We start from the raw sequence: 18,470 nt of genomic DNA, 5'->3' as shown, positions 1-18,470 counted from the left end.
TAATTATTTCCACTATGGCTGATTTCAGTCTACCAACATGATGTCATTGAATATGGAGTCGTAAAGAGACATTCACATTTAGCTTGAAGCCAACGCAAGCCAGCCTCAGCACACCACTTTTTAAAAGAGTCAGTACACAGGAGCAGATCATGATGCTAAATCTGCATGTCCTCAATAACATAGTAAATAACATTTACAAGCAATGACTGGGCATGTCTAAAAGGGGAAACAAATCCACAATTATAATTGTGCAACATGTTTTGCATAAGATTTTGTGCACATAAGAGATGATGAACAAGCAGGAAAAAATTAAGGGTAAAGAATACTTAACAATCCAAGCGACAAACTTGACCTAGTTGACAATTGACAACACCTCATACATGACAGAAGAACATATATTCTTTTTAAGTTACACAGAGTTGCCAATCACACAGTAGTTTTAGTCGATGTATCTCACTGTGCATAACTGCAATAAGAGGATTTAGTGATTGTCACTTAAAAGTTAGCCCTATTGACAAATATTTGTAGGGCCTGTTTTATATCTTTGTTCCTCAGGCTATAGATAAAGGGGTTCAGCATAGGGGTAATTACTGTGTACATGACTGAAGCAATTATGTCTTTGTCATTAAAGTTCCATGATAAGGAGAAAAAGTAAACACCTGCAAGTGTCCCATAGTATACAGACACCACAAAAAGATGGGAGCCACAGGTAGAAAAGGCTTTAAAGAGTCCTTTAGTGGAGGGGACCCTTAGGACAGTTGTCCCTATACGAATATATGAGCCCAAGATACTACTCAAAGGCAAGACGAAAAGAATTCCTCCTTCAGTAAAGATGATCAGCTCATTGAGAGAAATGTCTGAGCAGCTTATCCTCAGGAGCACAGTGAGGTCACAAAAGAAGTGAGGGATGGTATTATCACAGAAAGACAGTTGGACCAAGAGGAGGGTGTGCAACAGGGCATGAATGTAACAGAAGAACCAAGATCCAGCCACTAATGAGATACATAACTCCTGCCTCATGACAGTAGAGTAGTGGAGTGGCTGACAGATGGCCACATACCTGTCATATGCCATCACTGCAAGAAGGAAATTGTCAAGACAACCAAAAAATATTAAGAAATACACCTGTGAAATGCACCCCACATAGGGAATGGATTGTTGCTGAGTCTGCATGTTCATGAGCATCTTTGGAACTGTGACAGATGAAAAGGAAACATCAGTGAAGGCCAAGTGGCTAAGGAAGAAGTACATAGGCGTGTGAAAGCGAGAGTCCAGCCTGACGAGCAGGATGATGAGCAGGTTCCCCAGCACTGTAGTCATGTACATGCCCAGGAACAGGGTGAAGAATATGCCCTGCTGCTCTGGCTGGATGGGGAGCCCCAGGAGGAGGAACTCGGACACGCTGCTCTGGTTCTCCCTCCTCATGTTGTTTTTTCTCTGCTGGCAATGGGGAAAAGTGGAGAATGTTCATGAACATGTCATAACATTATAGTGAGGTTCTTTCTATGCAAATTTTTTAAACTACCTTTCTGTTTATTTTTCACAACTCTTGGTACATGAGTGTGCCCCATTCTGGCTCCAATATACATGAGACCCTCACATTAACCAGGTTTATTCCTCTCCAAAAAACAAACAGCACTTATTCTTTATTCAACAAATATTTAGTGAAAAACAGCTTAGTCCCATATTGATAATAGCAGTGAACAAGAAATGGGAAGTCTTTTTTTTATTTTTTTTAATGTTTATTTATTTCTGAGGCAGAGAGAGACAGAGCATGAGTGGGGGAGGGTCAGAGAGAGAGGGAGACATAGAATCAGAAGCAGACTGCAGGCTCTGAGCTGGCAGCACAGAGCCCAACATGGGGCTCGAACTCACTAGCCGTGAGATCATGACCTGAGCCGAAGTCGGTCGCTCAACTGACCGAGCCACCCAGGCGCCAAGAAATGGGAAGTCTTTATGTTCAAGGAGTTGACATCTTAATGTCAAAGCATGTTCAAATGTGAAATGAGTACCAGAAAAGAAATATCAGTCAATTCCTCTTAAAAAGGGGGTGAATCTCCCTAAGTTGGAACAGAATTACTAAGGCTATGTCACAGGCTTTTGGTGTAATTGGCTGAGTCCTGCTTTAAGTCATATAAAATTCCCTGTTACCAAAAGTGTCCAATCCAGGTTTCCAAACCAAAATTAAGAATAGCACCAGGCACTATTCCATGTGGTTTACATGTCCTTTCAAATCAGATCCTCATTATAGTCCTAACAAATGGGTATTATTAGAGTCATTTTAACTATGAGACTACAAAGTGCACATTATCTAAATTGCAAAGGTACGCACAATTAAGTGCAACAGATAGAATCACGACATATGTCTGACAAAATTCCTACTCAACTACTTTGCATAGAAATTACAACGTTATTAGAGTGTCCAAAGAAGCTATTTGTCAACTACCTTTGTCCAAAATGTCATTAACTCCAAGAAAAATTGACCATTCGCATTTATACATCATACAATTTACAAAGGACTTTCACATGCTTTAACTTCTCTGAAAACAATAAGTATATATTTAGGGACTGTTCAGTACACAAGGCAAACTTCATGTCCTCATTTTATAGATGGGAAAATTGAAGCTAAAGTGATAATTGATACCCACCATGACTTGGCTGTTTGATGGTGGATTCCAGATACAGTATGTATTTGGAAGTTAGACTAGAGGTTAGGATAACCACATAGCCCTGAAGAGGGAATCAAGACTGACATTCTCACTCAAGAGTAGGAGCAGGACAGTGAGTTATCCTCAAGTACCACAAGCTTCCTCAGTGGCACTGGTTTTATCTGTTCATGGCTACCAAGGAGGACAGTGCTTGAACCTTATGCAGAGTCCTGGCTGCTCACTGATGTAGGCTGTGTCAGTCCTTACTTAGAAACCAGAAAAAAACAAGAGGGCTGGAACAAACCAGGAACTTTGATTCAGGCAGGACCTCAAGAAGGAGACAGTTGGGCCATTAGCTGTGGAAAGGAGGTCAGACTGTGACCTTGGAGTATGAGAGGGAGCCTTAAGATAAGCCTGTCCTCTCAGAATTCTACTTGTCCTGCTCCAGACAATGGTGAAACAGGAACCTCCACGAGGCAAACATTGGATTTGGGGAAAAATAATAAAAATACCTCCTTTTTACTGAGCACCAATTGTGCCAGGCATGGGACTGAACAATTTGTGTGCATTGCTTCATTTAATCCTCAAAATAGCATTTTGAAGTAGGAATAGTTGCCTCTCCTTTGCCAGTGAAGAATCTTAACCTCAGAGAGATGAAGTCACTTCCTAAGATCACAAAATATATGAAGGCCAGACTGAGGATTGGGGCCCAGTCTGCCATACTGCAGACACTGAGTTAGTATATGACACCTGCCCAGGAGTGGAAATGCATAGGAACCTGCCTCCTTAATGCAGTAATATATATATGGCTACTATTGAAAGATTGTTAAGGAAATATTTGAGTTCACAGGAAAGAACCAGAGCCCCTAAAACATGTACATGAAAAACAACAACAACAACAACACATTCTAACATTTGGAATCACATATATATATATAACTTATAAACAAAATGCAATGTCACACATACACACACCATTGAGCTGAGATGTCAAGACTTCTTATGTATTGCTGGTCATGAGTAAATTCAGGAAACTTCTCCCCCAGATTGGTGATCAGCCTCTCTTCAGACTATGCAATCTCATTTAATTTACTATGATGTCTGTACAAAGATGGAAGAAGGAGTTATAGAAAGAGAGTGGGGCAAATACTTGAGTTCAGAGGGACTGATTAGGAGACCCCAGATCACGTACACAAATGCCCTACACTTGTTTAATGAGGCAGCTCTTATTAGACTTCTATGTTCTTGGTCTAAGAGAGGGAAAAAATAATATTGAGAGTCAATCACACACACACACACACACACACACACACACACACACACACACACACAACTCAAGAAGAAAACATACATATGTCCACATTGTGCAAGCAAGGAAACACCAGACAGACCCACATGGAATACATATGCAGACCTCTAGACACAGAGACGCACCTTGCCTGCCTAGAATTCCTAGCTCACTCTGACTTGTGCCACTCCTTAGCAAGCTGAGGTACCTTCTAATACAATTTCCTGCATCCTCAGCTTCTGTTGAGAACACCAGGAACAAAAAGTAAGAAGAAAGCCTCTGTGAGCCCATGACCTCATGAGCTCTCTGTCTGTCCTTGAGCTCCAGAGAAACAGGCAGGAGATACCATTTTACAAGCCTTGGAGAACACTCATGATAAGTCTCTAAGCTCCTGGTTAAGTAAAGAATCAAAACAGACTAATGGCCTCAACTTCCTAAAAGACCTTGGGGAGGAGCCTGTGCAGGGGCAACAGGGACTGAGCTGCTAGAGCCACCTGAGAGGCTGACCCATATCTCAAAGATACTCTGGGCTCCTCTTTGCCTGTTCATAGTTCCAGGGGGAAATTAGGAATGGCTTAGTCAGCTTCCATCACCAGTGTTGCCAGTGCACTGGGTCAGCCTCTCCTGACACTACATTATGGTCCAGGAAGAGTAAGTCTGGCTTTTGCAAACTCCCACACCATTTGCACTTGCTACCATGAGCACACAAATCTAGCTTTAAGTTCGCATCCTGCAGGTCCCCTCCTCCCTTGGGAGAGACTTCAAGTCATAGAGGTGTGCCTTTTCGAAGAGAGTGTAGAGGGGGAAAATTGAGTCCTTAGGCTCAGTACTCAGAAGAACTGGGTCTGGGCTATGCCACTCATTAAATGTTGGCCCTGAGCACATATAGCATCCCCTCAGCCCTGTTACATCAGCTGTAAAGTGTGGATAAAAATTACATTGTCCTCAGAAGTTATTATTGAAATTAAATGAGATGATTCATGCTAAAGGACATAATAAATGCACAACAGATATCAACTCTTGTTATCTTTATCTTTTTATCTTCCAAAAAAGATAATGATATCTAAAATCACTGACATTGCCATAGGATTGATATTGAATAAATGAGTGAATTAATTGATTGATTCATTCCATCTTATAGTAACAGCATATTCCCACCTTAAGAGATTAAATGAGTTAAAACACAGAATGAACTTAGAACATTGTCTGGCATTTTTTAAATCCTCAATAAACTTTGGTTATCTTATTGTTATAGATTACAGACTCATTGCATTCAGCTGCTCACACATTTGTTTCATTACCGTCTTAGTTACTGATAACTCCATGTTGTTCAAACCAAAATATAGGAATCCTTGACTCCAACCTTTCTTTCACAATTCTCAATTTGTCAGCAACTCTTGTTGGTTCCAACTTACAACTAAATACAGTATTCATCAAAATCACACTACTTCGTCTGCTATCGTCCCAGCCTATCATTTCTTAACTGCATTGTTGCAGTAGTTCCTAGGTGGTCCCCTGCTTCCACACATCCCCTTTCTCCTTCAGTTTATTCTCAATACAGCAGCCAGAGTGATGTTTTTTAAATCTGAATCTTGTTACCGTTCTGCTGAAAAGCTTCCAAGGACTACACAAATAATTCATAACAAAAATCAAATCACAATGCCTAAAGGACATAGCCCCTGTTAGCTTTAAAATTATCTCCTCCTGGGGCCCCTGGATGGCTCAGTCAGTGAAGCATCTGATGTTGGCTCAGGTCATGATGTCACAGCTCGTGAGTTGGAGTCCCGCATTGGGCTCTGTGCTGACAGCTTGGAGCCTGGAGCCTGCTTCAGATTCTGTGTCTCCCTCTCTCTCTGCCCCTCCCCCACTGTGCTGTGTCTCTCTCAAAAATAAATAAATGTAATAAAAATAAAAGTTTTAGTAATGTTTTTTGTATGAATGAATAAAGTATAATTATATTTTCCCATATAGAATATATACACAGTCCCCATTTTTTAATAAATAAATAAATACACAAACATTAATGAAAATAAATAAAAATAAACAAAAATAAAAATCTTCTGCACAGTGAAGGAAATAATCAACCAAACTAAAAGGCAACCTCAGAATGGGAGAAGCTTTTTTGCAAATGGCATGTCTGATAAAGGGCTAGTATTCAAGATCTATACAGAACTTATCAACCTTAACACCCAGAAAACAAATAATCCAGTTTTTAAAAATGGGCAGAAGACATGAATAGACATTTTTTTTCCAAAGAAGACATCCAGATGACCAATAGACACATGAAAAGAAGCTCAACATCACTCATCATCAGAGAAATACAAATCAAAACTACAATGAGATATCACCAGTCAGACTGGGATACACATCAGTCAGAATGGCTAAAACTAACAACATAGGAAACAAGAGGTGTTGGCAAGTATGCAGAGAAAGGGGAACCCTCTTACATTGTTGGTGAGAATGCAAACTGGTGCAGCACTCTGGAGAACGACATGAAGGCTCCTCAAAAATTTTAAAATAGAACTACCCTATGACCCAGCAATTGCAATATTAGGTATTTACTCGAAGGATACAAAATACAGATTCAAAGGGGTACATGCACCTGATGTTTATAGCAGCATTATCAACAATAGCCAAACTATGGAAAGAGCCCATTAGTCCATTGACTAATGGATGGATAAAGAAGATTTGGTGTATATATACAATGAAATATTAGCCACCAAAAAGAATGAAATCTTGCCATTGCAACTCTAGCTGGAACTAGAGTGTATTAGGCTAAGCGAAATAAGTCAGTCAGAGAAAGACAAATACCATAAGATTTCACTCCTATGTGGAATTTAAAAAAAAAACAGGTGAACTTAGGGGGGAACAAAAGACAGGCAAACAAGGAAACAGACTCCTAACTGTAAAGAACAAATTGAGGGTTGATAGAGGAGAGTTGGAGGGAGAAATAGTTTAAACAGATGATGGGGATTATGGAGTTCACTCGTTGTGATGAGCCCTGGATATTATGTTAAGATGAATCACTAAATTCTATACCTGAAACTAATATTACATTGTACATGAATTAACTGGAATTTAAATAAAAACTTGAAAAAATAAAAATTAATAGTTAAAAAAATTTAAAAACACAATGAGATATCACCTCACAGCTGGTAGAATGGCTATTATCAGAAAGATAAGAGGGTTGCCTGGGTGGCTCAGTCAGTTAAGCGTCCAACTTCGATTCAGGTCATGATCTCACACTTTGTGGGTTTGAGCCCCACATTGGACTCTGTGCTGACAGCTCAGAGCCTGGAGCCTGCTTCAGACTCCGTGTCTCCCTCTCTTTCTGCCCCTCCCCTGCTTGTGCACTGCCTCTCTCTCAAAAATAAATAAACATTTTTTAAAAAGATAAGAGACAATAAGTGCTGTTGAGGATGTGAACAAAAGTGACCCATGGCACTGTTGGTGGGAAGGTATACTGGTGAAGCCACTATGGAAAACAGTCTGGAAGTTCCTTAAAAAATGAAAAATAGGACAACCATATGATCCGGCAATCCCACATCTGTGTATATATATCCAAAGGAACTGAAATCACTATCTTGAAGAGATATCTGAATGTTTATGTTCACTGCAGCTTTATTTAAATAGTCAAGACATGGAAACAACTTAAATATTTACCAATGGATAATGAATATTGATATATATAATGGAATAATATTCATCCACAAAAAGGAAGGAAATTTTGTCATTTACAATATGGATGAACCTCAAGGACATTATGCTAAGTGAGATAAGTCTGACCACAATAAAAATAAATACTGTGTGGTCTCACTTATATGTGGTATCTAAGAATATAGAACTCTAAAAAACTGAGAATAGATGGTTGGTTGCCATGAGTGAGGGATAGGGGGTGAGAGAAATGGACGAGGACTAAGGGTACAAACTTCCAGCTGTAAGATGAATAAGTTGTGGGGATGTAATTTACAGCATGGTGATGATAGTTAGCAAGACTGTATGAAAATTACTAAGGGAGTGGATTATAAAAGTGCTCACCACACTAAAAATGTTGTAACAATGTGAGGTGATGGATGTGTCAACTAGTATGATTGTGGTAATTTTGTTTATATATATATAAAATTATTGTGTTTTACACTTATTTTTTTAATTTTATTTTTTAAATTTACATCCAAATTAGTTAGCATATAGTGCAACAATGATTTCAGGAGTAGATTCCTTAATGCCCCTTACCCATTTAGCCCATCCCCCCTCCCACAACCCCTCCAGTAACCCTCTGTTTGTTCTCCATATTTAAGAGTCTCTTATGTTTTGTCCCCCTCCCTGTTTTTATATTATTTTTGCTTCCCTTCCCTTGAGTTCATCTGTTCTGTGTCTTAAAGTCCTCATATGAGTGAAGTCATATGATATTTGTCTTTCTCTGGCTGACTAATTTCGCTTAGCATAATACCCTCTAGTTCCATCCACATAATTGAAAAAGACAAGATTTCATTCTTTTTGATTGCCGAGTAATACTGCATTGAATATATATACCACATCATCTTTATCCATTCATCCATGGATGGATATTTGGGCTCTTTCCATACTTTGGTTATTGTCGATAGTGCTGCTATAAACATTGGGGTGCATGTATCCCTTCAAAACAGCATACCTGTATCTCTTGGATAAATACCTAGTAGTGCAATTTCCAGGTCATAGGGTAGCTCTATTTTTAATTTTTTGAGGAACCTCGATACTGTTTTCCAGAGTGGCTGCACCAGCTTGCATTCCCACCAACATGCAAAAGAGATCCTTTTCTCCGCATCCTCGCCAATATCTGTTGTTGCCTGAGTTGTTCATGTTAGCCATTCTGATAGGTGTGAGGTGGTATCTCAGTGTGGTTTTGATTTGTATTTTCTTGATGATGAGTGATGTTGAACATTTTTTCATGCGTCGGTTGGCCATCTGGGTGTCTTCCTTGGAGAAGTGTCTATTCATGTCTTTTGCCCATTTCTTCACTGGATTATTAGTTTTTTGGGTGTTGAGTTTGATAAGTTCTTTATAGATTTTGGATACTAGCCCTTTATCTGATATGTCATTTGCAAATATCTTCTCCCATTCTGTCAGTTGCCTTTCAGTTTTGCTGGTTGTTTCCTTCGCTGTGCAGAAGCTTTTTATTTTGATGAGGTCCCAATAGTTCATTTTTGCTTTTGTTTCCCTTGCCTCCAAAACGTGTTGAGTAAGAAGTTGCTGTGGGCAATATCAAAGAGGTTTTTGCCTGCTTTCTCCTTGAGGATTTTGATGGCTTCCTGTCTTACATTGAGGTCTTTCATCCATTTTGAGTTTATTTTTGTGTATGGTGTAAGAAAGTAGTCCAGGTTCATTTTTCTGCATGTTGTTGTCCAGTTTTCCCAGCACCACTTGCTGAAGAGACTGTCTTTATTGCATTGGATATTCTTTCCTGCTTTATCAAAGATTAGTTGGCCATACGTTTGTGTGTCCATTTCTGGGTTCTCTATTCTGTTCCATTGATCTGAGTGTCTGTTCTTGTGCCAGTACCATACTGTCTTGATGATTACAGCCTTCTAGTATAGCTTGAACTGTGGGATTGTGATACCTCCAGCTTTGGTTTTCTTTTTCAAGATCGCTTTGGCTATTCGGGGTCTGTTCTGGTTTCATACAGATTTTAGGATTATTTGTTCTAGCTCTGTGAAGAATGCTGGTGTTACTTTGATAGGGATTGCATTGAATATGTAGATTGCTTTGGGTAGTATCGACATTTTAACAATATTTGTTCTTCCTATCCAGGAGCATGGAATCTTTTTCCATTTTTTTGTGTTTTCTTCAATTTCTTTCATAAGATTTCTGTAGTTTTCAGTGTATAGATTTTTTCACCTCTGTGATTAGATTTATTCCTAGGTATTTTATGGTTTTTTGTGCAACTGCAAATGGGATCGATTCCTTGATTTCTCTTTCTGTCACTTCATTGTTGGTGTGTAGGTGTGCAACTGATTTCTGTGCATTGATTTTACATCCTGCAGCTTTGCTGAATTTATAAATCAGTTCTAGCAGTTTTCTGGTGGAATCTTTTGGGCTTTCCATATAGAGTATCATGTCATCTGCGAAGAGTGAAAGTTTGACCTCTTCCTGGCTGATTTGGATGCCTTTTATTTCTTTGTGTTGTCTGATTGCAGAGGCTAAGACTTCCAATACTATGTTGAATAACAGTGGTGAGAGTGGACATCCCTGTCTTGTTCCTGGCCCTAGGGGGAAAGCTCTCAGTTTATCCTGTGTTTTACACTTTAAAGTTATGTTCTGTGTCAATTATATCTCAATAAAGCTAGAAAAAAGGAAGGAAGGAAGGAAGGAAAGAAGGAAGGAAGTGAAGGAGGAAAGAAGGAAAGAAAGAATTAAGTGAATGAATAGAAAGAAAGCCACATGAATAGGCAGGACTCTAACCCAAAGCTTTTTGTCTATGTATTATTTACTCTTAATATGTCGATTAAAATTTAAATATTAAACTAAAGGCTAAAGAAAAAGACACACATATATTGTATGAGACAGTAGTTTATGCTGAAGGCTGCAGCAGAATGTGTTTCATTCCTTACACTTTGTTATGGATTATGTTCACCATGATACACAATATTCTCTATATAAAACCCACGAGGAAATTTTCTCTCTGATTTCAGTGCCAATAATAGTTGTTATCCTCACTTTTCAGATGAAGAAACTCAGGCTTACAAGCAACTAGCTTAGTGGCAAGGCCAACATTCTATTAGATATCTTCTTTCCTCAACACTAATCCTCAAAAACTTCCCTGAGTCTAAACTCTAAAAACACACTATTTTCCCAAAGTCCCTTTGCTAAATATGACAACAACCATTGCATACCCTGTGCTTTAAACACACATAAACCAACATCAACCTAATCCCACACAGGAAAAAGAAACCAGATCCACATGCCTGTCAAGATACTGGAACACACATACACACCACTGATCTACCCCCACTGAATCCCCTAGAAACTCCCACCTCCCTGCTCTAGAATATACCGCGGCCCACACCTGCATCCCCAAACATAAAAATATTCACCCACATAAATATTTGTCCATTTCTGATAACCCAGAGTTGGGGAAACTAAGGCACACCCTTGAGATGTTGCAGTGAGATTAAGTGGCTCTGGGATGAGCCCCACATCAAAACAGAAAGCCTCCGGGCTCCCCTATCCCCTCAAGTCAGCAATGCTGGGTGTTATTTCCAGTCTGCTTCCTCTGCTTACAGCAAGCACAGGATCAGCTCCCTTGAGAGGTCATCACACCACAACTCCTTCAGCCTAACAAGGGCCCCCGAGGCCAGCAGAGCAGAGCTCAGACTCAGGAGATAGTCTGGCTTCCACCATCAAGACAGTCCTTGCCCCTCGAGTCAAGACGTCTCTGCCTTCTGAGATGGGGAGCTAGGAGAGCAGCAGCATTCTGGGGGCCAGACTTGAGGGATTGGAGGCCAGTGAGGGGAAATGTGCTATCCCTTCCAAGTAGCACATCAGCTCCCCCGCCTTTCCTGTTCCTCTCCTTGTTAATCAGCCCAGAGTGTCATGGGAGAAACATGAGGGGGCTGTGCTTGGCTGAGAAGCAGACTTGCAGCTGAGTAGCAGATGTGGTGCAGACCAGTTTCTGGAGAAAGTGGAAGGCAAGAACAGCATCTGGATCTGGAGGTGAGCTTCGGTAAGCTGGACACCCTCTTGGCCAGCTTCCCTCCAACCTCTGGCACTTACTCTTTCCTCCCTGAGAATTTCAAATATTTTGTGGATTAAGCAGTCATAGTGTCCGACTAAAACCTCCACCTGGCTTTTGGTTTTCAGTCCATCCAGTTTGACCTCTAGACCATCTACACTGTGTGCTTTGCTAGAAGTAAAACACAGGAAGGAAGGAAGGAAGGAAGGAAGGAAGGAAGGAAGGAAGGAAGGAAGGGTGAGGGAAGGAAGGAAGGAAGGAAGGAAGGAAGGAAGGAAGGAAGGGTGAGGGAAGGAAGGAAGGAAGGAAGGAAGGAAGGAAGGAAGGAAGGGTGAGGGAAGGAAGGAAGAAGAAGGGAGGAAGGAGGGATGGAAGGAGGCAGGGAGGGAAAAGTGAAGAAGAAAACAAAACAAAACAAAACTATTATATTCCCAGCCTCAGAAATTCATCTTGTGTTTTGAGAACTGTTCTTCTTGATTCTCAGGTTCAAAACCTTTCTTCTTTCTAGTTATCATAGTAGGTGATCCTCACATCTATGACCTGGATCACCCAACATCATTAATTAAACCAAATGTCCACTAATTTCTTATTTCCACAAGCAGCCTTTTCACAAATGGCTCATTTTTTAATATTGGCCTATGTTTGACAAACTGTCTTGCAGACATGGTGTCTCATTTGCTATTCATAAAACATCCGGAATCAGCTTCTGAGCAGGTGACCAAGGACAAATCAAGCCCCCATCTTTTGTCTTAACTCGAGGACACTGTCCAGCACCAACCACAACTCTCCATGCCAGACATGCCCCAGACATGCATGGCCAATTTTTTCCATCTGATTTTGGCCAATTAATCATAGATGTTCAAAATTTCAAATCCACAGTCTGTGTAACACAGCAAGATCGGTCACCTCTTCAGCCACTACAAGGATAGATTCTGAACATGGGAAAAGAAAGATTGTTAGTTAAGAGGGAAAGAAAGGGAGGTCATTTAGGAAATGACACAGTGAGGAAAACAGTGCCTGTGCGTGATTGTGACAGACAGTATATACACCAAAACACGAGGAGGTGTAGCCTGAGGGTTAAGAGCATGAGCTTCAGAGTGATTCCTCTTGGAGTTCAAATCCTGATTGCTACTCACCTACTTAGTGACCTTGAACAAACCACTTCACTCTAAGCCTCAGGCTTCTGATAACAACACATACGTTGTGATCCCTCATCGTGGGAATTTGTGAGGTGCTTAGCACAAGCTTGACATGTAGTACATTTTCAATAATATTGGTTATTGTTTTTAACTTTAACTACTGGTTCACTCAGATCATTCAATGCCTAAACAAATCATCCTTCCATAAGATCTTACAAAATCATGAGGTTAGTCTGACAACTTGGCAGTGAGGGATATGATACTTCAAGCATGTGAGTTAATTGATTTTGAGGACAACCAGTCATAGCAGATAAGGGAAAGCAACAATGGGATTGATGATGATCAAGAGTTTCTGCTGAGTATTCACAATATGCTTATCTCTCTCCTGAGTGTAGATGCATTTCTCACTAAATCCTCATGAGCATGCATGTATTTGTGTCCAATATCATACATGGTGAATCTGAGGTGTAAAGATGTTTAGTTATTTATGATAAAGTTGTAAGCACATTTAAGACTTACTGTCTTAGCGAGTTTTGAATATGCAGTGCAGTGCTATTACCTATAATTACCCTGATGTACAGGATATCATTTAGTTGTTAATGTAAATACAACATTTAATTGTTAAATGAATTCATATATTAATATATAATAAAAGTTTTAATGCATGAAAATTCCAATGCATGGGATTATTCAAAAAGTATGAAAGAATATACTGTTTCCAAGGAAATTATTTTAGGGGTGCCTGGATAGCTCGGTTGGAAGAGCATGTGACTCTTGATCTCAGGGTTATGAGTTTGAGGCCCACGTGAGGTGTAGAGATTACTTAAATAAAACTTAAGAAAAAGAAATTATTTTAAAAATTTTGGTGATATATAAGTATGGTGACTTTAGAGATTTTTATGGTAGCAAGAAATATATAAGTAACCAATATCTCAAAATTTTTAAAAATCCCTATGTGATATGTCCATTAAGAAGGTATGGGTAAATATAAGACTCTAAAAAATTGTTTGAAAACACTTTATTTATACAAGATCTCCCATTGCAGAGATGTTTGTAGTAGCAATAAGTGGAGACCACTTTTTTGTCCATCACCAAAGTGATATTGTCCATAACTCGATATGACTGGAGAAAAAGCATAGATAGATCGATCGATAGATAGATAGATAGATAGATAGATGTCTCAACAGTTAATATATGAAAATTAACATATTTCTCATAGATAGTTTTGCATACACATAGGAAAGGTGAATTATAAAGATTCAACAAAAAATTGTTGACTACCCAACGATTCAATAATCCTGTACAAATGGATTCTCATCCTGTACAAATATGATTCAGAACATAGAGTTAAAGAAAGGAAAAACAATTTACAAAAAAAGGGGAGACTTACACTGGTGATGATAGCATACCATGAACTAAGGAGGATGAACTCTTCATCCTATGTCCAGAGGAGGAAAAGCCCACTTTGTTGAAACAGGTTCAACATTCCCATTAGATTTTCCCTGTTGGTTATTTTGGCAAACCCTTATTTTTTTCCAAATCAATGCAAATATGAACTTTACAATGCCACCACTGGGTTTCCTTTGATAGGAAATGAGTGTCCTGTGACCTCCTGTACCAAAAATACCTCCACTCCATTCCCCATTCATCTTCATCCCTTATATACTGCTTTATGTTGTTTGTTGATGATCTGTCTCCTCAACTAAACACGAGATACACAATGGCAAGAATTTGCCTGTTTTTATCACTACATCCCCAACAAGAGAACAGGCTTTGCACAGAATAAGAACTAATGAACTGGAATCAACAAGGTCCATCTCTGATGGTTTCTAAAGGTAAATTCTTCTTCTGTCTCTCCAGCCTTCAGTATAAGGCCCTTGTGATGCCCATGGATTTGGGAAGGGAGAAATACATCAAGGACCATGACACTTACAAGCTGTCTCTACAGAACAACTAATTGCAACAAAACAGAAAAAACAAGACCTGCTGTGTTCTGAGGATTTGGGTTCTGGACTTGCAGTATGGTAAATAATAAGCCATCTTGTATATAAGTAGACCCAAATCAATGGAAAGAGTCAACCAAACCAGCAGTGTTTCTGAGTTCATCCTCCTGGGACTCTCCTCCCGGCCTGGGGACCAGAAACCACTCTTTATCCTCTTCCTCACCATGTACCTGGTCACCATAACAGGGAACCTGCTCATCATCCTTGCCATCCACTCTGACCCCCAACTCCAGACCCCCATGTATTTCTTCCTGAGTTTCCTGTCCTTCACTGACATTTGCTTTACAACAACCATTGTCCCCAGGATGCTACTGAGCTTCCTGTCAGAGAAGACCATCTCCTATGCTGGGTGTCTGACACAGATGTATTTTATTTATGCTCTGGGCAACACTGACAGCTGCCTCCTGGCGGTCATGGCCCTTGACCGCTATGTGGCCATCTGTGACCCCTTCCACTATGTCACCACCATGAGCCACCACCGCTGTGTCCTGCTGGTGGCCTTTTCCTGCTCACTTCCTCACCTCCACTCACTCCTACACACACTGCTACTGAATCGTCTCACCTTCTGTGACAACAATGTTATCCATCACTTCCTCTGTGACCTCAGTCCCCTGATGAAATTGTCCTGCTCCTCCACATTTCTCAATGAAATTGTGATAATGTCAGAATGTTCAGTTGTTTTGGTGACCCCCTTTGTGTGCATCACCTTCTCTTACATACGAATCCTCATCACAGTTCTCAAGATCCCCTCAGCTGCTGGGAAACGCAAAGCCTTCTCCACCTGTGGCTCTCACCTCACTGTGGTAACCCTCTTTTATGGAAGCATCTTCTACGTCTATTTACAGCCCCTGTCCACCTACACTGCCAGGGACCACATAGCAACACTTGTCTACACAGTTCTTACCTCCATGCTGAACCCTTTTATCTATAGCCTGAGAAACAAAGACCTGAAACAGGGCCTGAGGAAGCTGATGGGCAGGAGGAAGTCCCAGGCAGCACCCTCTTGACAAACCCACAAGTGGAATCTGCTTCACTTGAATCTAATATCTGCTTGATCTTGGTGAACAACTGAACTGTTGGAGAGGAGCTTTTTTAACCCATGTGAGACAAGGCTGTTGTGGATGCTCACATGCATTGATGACAGCCCACCAATTGTCCCCTTCTCTGCTAAAATCATGATACTCTTCCTCACCATTCCTCCATTTCCCCATGAAGACTCATCAGCTCATCCTCCAAATACTGCTTGAAACTAATTCTCTTCCCACAAATATTTCCTGAACAAATTGCTCTCCTTTTATTGAGACTTGCCCTCCAAAACCCTTCACATGGAAGCCTATTGCTGGAAATGATTACTGAATTTGTAGCTTTTGAATGTCTTTGCAGATATTTCATGTGGAAAAGAATGGAGGCAGAGAAGGAAGGGAAGGAGGAGAATTACATTTTAGCAACTTTTCTCATTGTGAGGATTTTTATAATTCCCCATTTTTCTCGGTCAAAAAACGTTTTCTTCCTTAAAAATTTTTACCCTTACTCCTCTCTTAAATTTTTTTTAATCTTTATTTATTTTCAAGAGAGAGACAGAGTGTGAGCAGGGGAGGAGTGGAGAGAGAGGGAGACACAGAATCTGAAGCAGGCTTCAGGCCCTGAGCTGTCAGCACAGAGCCTGAAGTGGGGCTTGAACTCATGAACCATGAGATCATGACGTGAGCTGAAGTCGGACACTCAACCGACTGAATACCCAGGTGCCCCACTTTTACTCCTCTCTTAAATTTATATCCTTATTAAATTGTTGTGCTTTTGTTCTGTTTAGTTTCCTGGGTTTTTTTTTTTTTTTTACCATACAATTTAAAAAATGGGAATGGCCAGAAAGAACAAGAACCAAGAGCAATTACTTGAAAGTTATCCATTCCACAGCGGGGAGATTGGGACATTTCTTATTCCCATTTATCTTCAGAGGTATATGTTTAAAAATATGTGATTGAATGCTTCATTCTAGAAATTCCCACTCTGAGGAGTCTAATCTATGGAAATATTGTCATAAATATATATTGGATATTGAGATTTTTTCAGTCATTCCCAGATTCTAACAGATAAAAATTCAGAACAACCTAAAATCCTACCAATAAAGAATAGAGAAATTAATTATGGTTAATCACATAGAATGTAAGAATATGCAGCAGGTTGAAAGAATAAAATGGATGTCTATTACTTCTTTGAAAAGCCATTAGGTAGGAAAATCAAGATGTTGCACAAGTAAAAAAGTATGAATTCATTTTTTTTAATTGTATAAATCTGTGTATGTGTATAGTCACTAGAGTAAGAATGAAAGGTCAGTGGGGGAGAGAGGGAGAGAATTTCCAATTAATACATGGTTGTAACATCTGAATTTCTTTAAATTAATATATATAGCTCATATAAACCTATTAATATATTAGATTACCAAATAAATAAATAATAAAACACCGTAACAAATAGAGAACCCAAAATAAATCCTTATTTATATAATCAATTGATTTTTGCCCAAGTGCAAATGCAATTTAATGGAGAAAGAAGCAGCCATTTGATAAATTATGCTGGAACAACTAGATATGCCATAGGAAATAATTAGCCTTGACCCCTTACTCACACCATACACAACAGGCTCATAGACCTAAATGAGAGGGATAAAACTAAAATTTACCAAGGAAAACAGAATACAAACACTCACACACACACACACACACACACATATGTACATATATATATAAATGTATGTATGTATTTGTGACCTTCAGATGAGTGAATATTTCTTTTTTTTCTTTTTTTCTTTTATTTAAATCCAAGTTAGTTAACATAGTGTAATAGATTTCAGGAGTAGAATTTAGTGATTCATCACATATATAACACCCAGTGCTCATCCCAGCAAGTGCCCCCTTTAATGCCCATCCACCATTTAGCCCATCAACCCCACCCAACACCCCCCCAGCAACTCTCAGTGTGTTCTCTGTATTTAAGAGTTTCTTATGTTTTACCCCCCCCTCTATTTTCATCTTATTTTTCCCTCCCTTTCCCTATGCTCATTTGTTTTGTTTCTTAAATTTCACATGAGTGAAATCATATATTTATTGTTCTTTGACTGACTTATTTCATTTAGCATAATGTATTCTAGTTCCATCCACATTGTTGCAAATGACAAGATTTCATTCTTTTTCATTGCTGAATAATATTCCATTATATATATATACACATTCCATTATATATAGAATATATATTTTATTATATATATGGAATATATATATGCATATATAATATAAAATATATATAATATTCCATTATACACACACACACACACACATATACACACACACACCACATTTTCTTTATCCATTTATCAGGCAATGGACATTTGGGCTCTTTCCATACTTTGGCTATTATTGGTAGTGCTGCTGTAAACATTGGGGTGCATGTACCCCCCCTTCAAATCAGCATTTTTGTATCCTTTCAATAAATACCTAGTAGTGCAATTGCTGGGTTGTAGGTTAGCTCTATTTTTAATTTTTTGAGGAACTTCCATACTGTTTTCCAGAGTGGCTACACCAGTTCGCATTTCCACCAGCAGTGCAAAACGGTTCCCCTTTCTCCTCATCCTTGCCAACATCTGTTGTTCCTGAGTTGTTAATTTTAGCCACTCTGACTGGTGTGAGG

At 39.4% G+C, this 18,470-nt stretch overlaps 2 protein-coding genes across 2 annotated transcripts; one reads left to right on the top strand and one right to left on the bottom strand.

The window, feature by feature from the left end:
• Positions 1 to 495: 495 nt before the first annotated feature.
• Positions 496 to 1,464, bottom strand: LOC132663329 (olfactory receptor 1J4-like). The gene has a single exon (XM_078436144.1). It carries the CDS (start codon positions 1,423 to 1,425, stop codon positions 496 to 498), a length of 930 nt encoding a protein of 309 aa, XP_078292270.1. The 5' UTR covers positions 1,426 to 1,464.
• A 13,187-nt stretch (positions 1,465 to 14,651) lies between these two features.
• Positions 14,652 to 15,793, top strand: LOC144614039 (olfactory receptor 1L8-like). Its single transcript, XM_078436145.1, has one exon. It carries the CDS (start codon positions 14,849 to 14,851, stop codon positions 15,791 to 15,793), a length of 945 nt encoding a protein of 314 aa, XP_078292271.1. The 5' UTR covers positions 14,652 to 14,848.
• Positions 15,794 to 18,470: the final 2,677 nt, after the last annotated feature.

Source organism: Panthera onca, chromosome D4, assembly GCF_046562875.1.
Source record: "Panthera onca isolate mPanOnc1 chromosome D4, mPanOnc1 haplotype 2, whole genome shotgun sequence".
In the NCBI taxonomy this organism is placed as follows: domain Eukaryota; kingdom Metazoa; phylum Chordata; class Mammalia; order Carnivora; family Felidae; genus Panthera; species Panthera onca.
This window is presented reverse-complemented; position numbering and strand designations above follow the sequence as displayed.

Excerpts from the sequence above, each read along its gene's own strand:
- LOC132663329 (XM_078436144.1), bottom strand. The coding sequence starts at position 1,425 with ATGAGGAGGGAGAACCAGAGCAGCGTGTCCGAGTTCCTCCTCCTGGGG.
- LOC144614039 (XM_078436145.1), top strand. The coding sequence starts at position 14,849 with ATGGAAAGAGTCAACCAAACCAGCAGTGTTTCTGAGTTCATCCTCCTG.